General features: G+C 60.5%; 1 protein-coding gene across 5 annotated transcripts in view; it reads right to left on the bottom strand.

Annotated features, from left to right (window-relative positions):
• Positions 1-17: 17 nt before the first annotated feature.
• The window catches only part of SPTAN1 (spectrin alpha, non-erythrocytic 1), a 62770-nt gene continuing 55421 nt past the window's right edge, over positions 18-7366 (bottom strand). For 4 of the 5 annotated variants that reach the window (XM_047070304.1, XM_047070311.1, XM_047070329.1 and 1 more), the window contains 11 exons: positions 6955-7031; positions 6189-6398; positions 5593-5889; positions 5058-5170; positions 4624-4641; positions 2047-2101; positions 1459-1655; positions 1244-1297; positions 1017-1163; positions 784-931; positions 18-483 (listed from right to left, as the gene is read on the bottom strand). In XM_047070304.1, the coding sequence (XP_046926260.1) occupies positions 358-483; positions 784-931; positions 1017-1163; positions 1244-1297; positions 1459-1655; positions 2047-2101; positions 4624-4641; positions 5058-5170; positions 5593-5889; positions 6189-6398; positions 6955-7031 (1442 nt within the window). In that variant the 3' untranslated portion in view covers positions 18-357. The remainder of the gene's footprint in view (positions 484-783; positions 932-1016; positions 1164-1243; positions 1298-1458; positions 1656-2046; positions 2102-4623; positions 4642-5057; positions 5171-5592; positions 5890-6188; positions 6399-6954; positions 7032-7366) is intronic. The other variant, XM_047070319.1, reaches the window with a different exon arrangement.

The following is a 7366-nucleotide window of genomic DNA, read 5'->3' as shown; positions in this document are numbered from 1 at the left end:
ATGAAGACAACACGAGCTTCTGGGGGAGTCAAGTCATTTATTTGTCTTTCACATGAAAACAAAAGGGAGGGGAGAGAACAAGAGGGGATCTGGCCCGCCGCCGAGATTGCCGAGTCGGAATGGGGCAGCGGGCTTCACGAAGGGAATCTGGGTCCCCACGGCAACGGGGCAAGTGCGACTTGACCGGAAGCGGTTTATCGAAGCACCATTTTCTACTAAGTCTTCTCCCAGGCTAAGCGGACTTAAGCTCACATTGGAAAGTAACACTGGAATATTTTAAGAGCACAGAGAGGAGGTGTCATGCAGCAAGGCAACGGCAGGGCGGGCGGCGTGGGCCGGGCAGAGCGAGGAGCGGGATCAGTTCACGAAGAGCGAGCGGGTGAACTCCACGTAGTCGAAGGAGGTGGGGAGTTCGCGGCCCTTGCCATCCACGTAGGGCTTCATGTGGGAGACGCAGTAGTCGGCTTGTTCCCGAGTCAGGTTCTGGAGGGGAAGGGACCACACCTGTCAGTCCAGTCCGCTGACACCCGGGGGAGGTGCGGACATCGGGAATGTCCCTGCCCAGAGACCACAGCCACTTCTAAGAGCCGCTTCAGACAGGTCTGGAGTGAGTTTCACTGGTAAATGGGGATAAAATGCACCCAGAAGAAGAGGGCTCAAAAGGGAGGTTTGTTAACTTAGACTCATTCTGACCCTGACCCTGACCCCGGGGCAATCTCAGGCTTTACTTTCCAAAGGAAACCTCAACCCTTGTCCCCAGGGTAGGGAAGCAGAGCCCCAGACCTGGTATAGTTCCTCCTTGGTCACGTAAGGCTTTCCCTCGGAGCTCAGGGCCCGGAAGGCGCTCTCGATCTCCTCGCTGGATTTGACGTTCTCCGTCTCCCGGCTGATCATGAAAGCCATGTATTCTTGCAGGGAGACGTGGCCGTCCCTGGGGAGGAGCGAGTGCAGTGAGCAAGGGGGGCACAGGAGGAGCCGAAGACCGAGCTGCCTCCAGCACCATCCCTATAGCGCACCTGTTCGGATCCACAGTGTCTAGGATTGCCTCGAACTCGGGGTCTGGCTCCCCTTCCTCCACCATGGGCAGGTCATAACCCAGGGAGCGCAGGCAGGACTTGAACTCCTGGTGGTTCAGCCGGCCCGACTTGTCTTTGTCAAAGTGTCTGTAGTACAAATGGAGGACTGCTCAGCACCCAGGCCCCGGTGCTGAGCCCGCCTGCCTGGCAGGGGAGGCCATACTCACTTAAACATCATGCTGAATTCTTTGAGGGCCTCCTCAGTCACTCCTGTTGTGTTCCTAAAAGAACAGAATGGAGTTAAGGACCGGGCCTTCCACCCCATTTGGTAGGTGGCGCGTTCTGCTCCATCCCCATAAAATGGTGGTGGGGGGGGGGAAACCTGCGGTCAGGTAGCTGAGACCCCCGCCTCCTCCCTTGCTGCCAGGCCTGGCTCCGGTACCTGGCCTGGATCTGCTGCTCCAGGTTGTGCTGCATGCGCATGCCCAGCTGGTCGAGCTGGTCCCACTGCTGGGCCAGGCCCACGGTGCTGTGCTCCGTGTACTTGTTGTCCAGGATCAGGGCCTCCTCCATGGCTGCCCCCAGGTCCTCAATCTTCTTGAGCTGACTTCTCATGGCTCGAATCTCCTGGTGCTTGCGCTAGAGAGGGGGAGGCAAAGGTGCGGGGGACAGGGGCTCTCAGCTTGGCGTCCAGGCCCAGGGCCCTGCTCAGCAGCCCTCCTGGCCTGACGCCCACAGGGCCGTGCGGAATGGCAACGGCAGGATGGTGTGAAGTGAGATCCAACAGCCTCCGTTAAGGGAAGGACTTCAGCGTCGGTCACAAGCCAAGAAAACTATACACTAAGAACCAAAGGACTCTTTCAAGTAAGACACCCTCAAAGACAAATGACGGGGCTCGGGGCTGCTTTCTGCTAAGAGAAAAAGGGCACCTAACCAGCCTAGCTTCATGCCTGACTTGGAACCACGTGGGCCTACTGGAGAAGGCTGCCTAGAGGGTCTGAGCCTGGCCAGGAGCCGTAGGGGCACTTACTTTGGTAGCTTCCAGCTGGGATTCCAGGGTTCCCGATTCTTCCACCATGCAGGACCTAAACACAGAAGCACAGTGAAGCAGGAGGACCTGAATGGGAGCTTGAATTAACTATCCCCAGTTAACAGTACCTGCTATCTTGATTTTTTTCTTTTGGAATTTCTTTTAAGAACACGAAACGTGCTACTGGCAATCTTTTTCTAAGTGGCCCTGGGAGCCATGGAGGGCAGGTAGTATTTCTTCTGTTTCAGAGACTGCCAGCTGGTGCCCCAAGGTGTTGAGTCACCTGCCCAGGGCCAGCTGGTGGGCCAGGGCTAAGCCCCACCCATCCTGCTCCCAGGCTAGGACCCTTTCTCATGTGGCTCCTCAGGCCCAGCCAGGCTGTGACATGGCACCTGACCCAAGCTAGGCCCTCAAGGGGCACCTTAGGAACTGCGTCGAAATCCCCTCAGGAGATGACAGAGGGGCTGCAGGCCTGACAGCCTCTGCAGTCACTGGGGAGAAAGCCACTCTGTGCGACCCTGCCTCCTGCTACCCAGGAGACCTTCAGGAGGAGGAGGCTGACAAAAGGAGAGCCACCCCCTAGAAATCCCTGGGGCCTCTTGCAGGTTCCTGAGGAGGGGAGCCACATTCTAGGTGTGACAGCAGTGGAGGAGATGCAGAGGACCCCTCAGACACGAAGGCGGGGTGCTAAGAGATCATGACCAGATACGGGTTTTGAAAGGGATTCTAATTCTGCCCAAAGGGGAGAGGTGGCTGTGATCAGGCTTCATGACACAGGGCCAGAGGCTTCCAGGGCCAAGTTCTGAACAGCAGGGAGCAGGGAGCCTCCATCTATCTGACATTACAGTGTGAGGTCACAGAAGGCCATCAGAGAACGAAGACAAGTTAGGGTTACGTGCGGGGACGAATCACACTGTGCGCATGTCCTTGGGGGGATTTTAGCCCAGCCTCCCCGGCACCCACGTGTGCCCCAACCTACCCTTTCAACACCCAGCGAGCCAGGCTTAGCTCTGAAATTTCCCCAAGTTCCTAGTGTTCGAGCAAGGCAAGGCACCAGGCTTCCTCCTACCCCAGCAGGTCAGACTCACAGTCACGCCATGTCCCCCAGAGAAAAGCAACACCCCCAGGACCCAGGGGCAGGAGGCTGGGTGCCGGTGCAGTGGGAGGAGGACAGACCCCTCCTTCCCAAGCGGCCGAGGGCGGTGGGTTAGTCAGAAAGCGGAGCCGCCTGGGGAAGTCAAGAGTGCATTGGTAAAACCACAGTGAGGTAAGAAGAGAAATAAGAGGAGAAAAACCTTCCAGACAGATCATCCCCAACTTCATACTGATAGACACGAATGACCCGACGATACGCTATGCTAGTCAAAGAAAAGAAACCAAATGAATACACCGAAGGCACGGGCAGGCAAGAGCAGACCGAGACAGACACGCGCCACAAGGCCCAAGCTGGCAGTGCACAGGCGGGGCAACCTGGCGCCCAGGCAGGGACCTGGTGGGGCTGCGCCGCCGGGGAGGACGGGCGGCCTCAGGGCAGCTCACACTGCGACCAAGCAAGACGGGACAGGGCTGGGGAGGAGCCACGTGGTAAGAGGAGCAACGGCACCCACGGAGACAAGACCAGATTGGCAGACACAGCCACAGGGCTGGGGAGGGGAGCGGATGTCAGGCGGCTAATCAACTCCAGCTAGAAGCTGCAACCCCTAAATCCTGACCCCCTCTGCCTCCAGCACAGGTAGCTGGGTCAGCTGGTACTGGACCTGTTTCTCCCATTACCATACTTACACACCCCAACTACCCGTCTGTAGAACCCCTGGAATGCTAGACTCAGCCACTGAGGTCCCCTCAACCCTGGCTTTACATGGGCCTGGGGGAGAACGCACAGGTGCTGGACCCAGGCAGAGGCTGAAGCCTCAAGGAGAGGCCCCTCCCAGTGCTGGGCGGGGCCACCCTGCTTCTCCCAGGGCTCCTCCCAAGCCCCGCCTCTCCACCTCCGGGAACCCAGGCACTTCTGCCTCCTCTGAAGGGGCAAATGATGCTATGCCCCTTCCCCTGGGAAAGCTGTGGTATGGGGCACTGGGGGAGGGGCCAGTGCACGGCTGGGAACTCACTGTACCAGCCGAAGCTCCTACTTCGTGACCATGACCCCCTAGGAGCTAAATCTGGTCCCACCGGACACAAGGGGAAAAGAGGCAGAAAAGAAGTCCAGTAAAATCCCAATGGCTGAACAAGCACTGGGATTCTCAGAGGCTTTGGACTCCAGCTCTGGCCCTCTGGCTTGGTCACATTCCCTCCCTGAGAGGGCCCTTGGAATCTGAACAGGAAGGTGGGAGTGGCTCCCCTCCCCAGACCGCAAGCTGTCAAGGACAGTGGGCTGTGAGGCAAGGCACGCACTCCTTGGAGGGGGACGGGGACAGAGGTGGGGCGAGGGCGGGGCAGGGGAAGTGCAGCCCGCCTTGGGCAGCAAGGCCCATCCTGGGATCCTCTGCAAGCCAGGCCACAGGGGGACAGAGGGCAGGGGACAAGCACAGGAGACACAACCACACCACGAGCCCGGAGAAATAAGAAGACAATATTAACCCATCGAGGAGATACGTTCTGTGCAGATGGGATCCAAGCAGCCGCAAGACAAGGTGGTGTCCAGATAGCAGCAATCGGGAGGTGGGGGACAGAGAGAGACACAGGAAAGAAAAGAAAAACAAAAGCAAGAACATCAGTACCTACACTGCACACGACCCTGTATCGTGAGTCCCTGATGTGCTGCTTAGGACCGACTGCCCACCACGCACAGTCCCACCCAACCCAGGACACCCCACAACTGGACCTTTGGGAACTCCGCCCACCCCTCTGGCTGGAGCCGGCCCAGCGTGTGCCCCTAACCCTCCCTCCCTCCGTCCCTCCCTCCCTCCCTTCCTGCCAGAGCGCCTCCGGGGTTGCCCACAGCGCGCCCTCCCCTGGAGCGGGGGATGGGGACTGGAGCGGGGGATGGGGACGGGGAGCAGGGGCAACGGCACCTGGTCTCCTGGATCCACTGGTGGAATGCGTTGGCGTGCTGGGCGAACTCCTGCCGCAGCTTGTCGTTCTCCTCCTGCCGGCGCTGCTCCTTCTGCAGCTCCAGCTCCCGCTCCTAGGCCCAAGCGGAGGGGACGCTGAGTCACCGGTGCCCTCCTTCCGGGACTAGCTCCGGGGAGGGGTGGGGTGCCCTCGAGACGGACCAGAGGCCTCAGAATTTCAGTTTTCTGAAGCCGAGTATGAGCAGAGACCATTGCGCTGGGAGGCAGGGAGGACTGGATGTTGACCTCAACCCAAAGAGGGAAGCTGGTGGACATCTAGGGAGCTCAGAACCCTCAGTTCCCTGGCTCCTCGGAACCCCCCCCCCCCCGCCGCCCCCACGAACTCCAGCAAGAGGTGAGGGGAAGGCACTGATGGTCGGCCTCGCATGGGCTGCTGGCCAGCACCTGCTCCGGCTTCTGGAAGTGAGACCGACCCACCAGCCCCCCCAAGCCCCCGAGCTCGGGCTGACGGCTCTGGGCGGGGCGGCAGCGGCACCTTGATGATCTTCTGCAGGTTCCTCCACGTCTCCTCCAGGGCCTCCATGGTGAACCACGTGTAGGGGTTGGAGGCCACGCGGAAGCTCTTGATCTGGCGGTCCAGCTCGGCCAGCTGGCTGAAGTCGGCCTGCGCAGAGCTGAGGGATGAGCGGAAGGCGTCGTGGGCCTCCCGCAAGGCTCTGATCTCCTCCAGGGAGTTGCAGCGCACGGGGTCGGTCAGATCCTCCTCGGCGTTTTCAAACCAGCTGTTGAAGGCAGATGCCTTTTTGGCGAAGGTCAGGAAGAGGTCTTCCACCTGGGAGCAGAGCAGCCCAGCTCAGCACGGCCTCGAGGCTGCGCGCGCCACGCTGGGGCCGGAGGCTGGGAAAGGCAGGTGTGCTTCTGGGCCGTCCGGGTGGAGCCGGTGCCCCCGCTTCTCCAAAGGCCTCCGACTTCCTCCCCTCACTGCACATGAATGGGCAGCAGCCGCGGAGGCAAAGGTCCCCTTCTGCTAGGTTCAAGCCGACCCCAGGCCGCATGCAGAACGTCTGTGTGGCCGGCGGGCCTGCCCTGCGCGCCGGGCCGGCTGGGCTCCACAGGGGCCCCGCCGCTTACCTTGCGGAAGTGACCCTGCGCCTCCAGCAGCTTCTTCTTCCGGGTGGCTGAGTTGGCCAGAAGCTGGCTCCATCTCTTCATGAGGGAGGCGTGCCGGGCCTCGATGGCCTTTGACTGAATGTGCTTGGCGGCCAGCAGTTGATCTTTGAGGGCAGTGATGTTGGCGATGCCCTCCTGCTGGAAGGCCTGCAGGCCGGCGTCAAAGGTTTCCTGGAACGAGGAGCTAACGGTAAGCCAATCTGTAGGGTTGGCAGGGACGCCGGAACCCGCCCTTTCTGGGGGCCTCAGCGCGACGGCACCAGAGCCTGTCTGGCCAGCCGCCCAAGCCAGACCGTCGGCCCAGAGTCCCCACCTTCTCCTGACAGCCTCCTGCCCCACAGGCAGATTGAGGTGTGGGGCTCCCTCTACGTGCCCCGCTCGCCCCACTACCTCCGCCCAGAACGAGCGCCTGCCTCCCCACCTGACTGCCTGCAGTTTACCCTTGGTGACCCAGCTGAGCCGCTCCCCTCTGGGAAGGCCTTCCCCATCAGCCCTGGCTTTCTGGCACCCGAGTCAGACACCGCTGGGGTGTTAAGTCCACAGCACACCCTGCCGTCGGGCCGGAGCACGGATGCCTGGTCTGGAAGCTCCCCGAGGACCAGAACCGCACCCTGCTCACTGCTGAGCCCCAGGGGGTCTCTCAGCGAGAGCTGCAGAGCACCAGCCGCCTGCAAGGACGCGCTATCTGCACACATTTCGGTCGGGCAACAAACGGGCCAAGACTGACCTGTTTGGTAAGGAGGGTCTGCACGGAAGACAGGTCGCGGCCATAATCGTCCGTCTTCAGGCTGTTCTCCTTCTCACCTGAGAAACCAAAAACGAGAAATAGGCCAGCCTTCTTGGTACAGTGAGGTGAATTAAGAAAACTGAGGCACGCTGTCACCCTGTGGATGTTTAAATCCCAATAACACTAACAGCGGTCTCTGACCCCATGTCAGCCGGTTCCCACCTCCCTGCAGCCAGGCCCGTTCTCTAGCCGGGCCGGGACGAGGTCCTTCCAGCTCATCCTGGATTGTGGTTCAATTGTCGCTTAAGTGACAGCAACCACCAGGGTCACACGGGTCCCAGAGTCTGGTCCCCTCTTGCCCAGGAGCCGGACTGCACCCTGGGCCCGGGCAGCTAGGGGACAGCACAGCTGT

This window comes from Lynx rufus, unplaced genomic scaffold (assembly GCF_022079265.1).
Source record: "Lynx rufus isolate CCGP_SWC_20201006 ecotype Redwood Valley unplaced genomic scaffold, mLynRuf1.p SCAF_10, whole genome shotgun sequence".
Classification (NCBI taxonomy): Eukaryota; Metazoa; Chordata; class Mammalia; order Carnivora; family Felidae; genus Lynx; species Lynx rufus.
The sequence above is the reverse complement of the archived record's forward strand: the minus strand, read 5'-3'. Positions and strand labels throughout refer to the sequence as shown.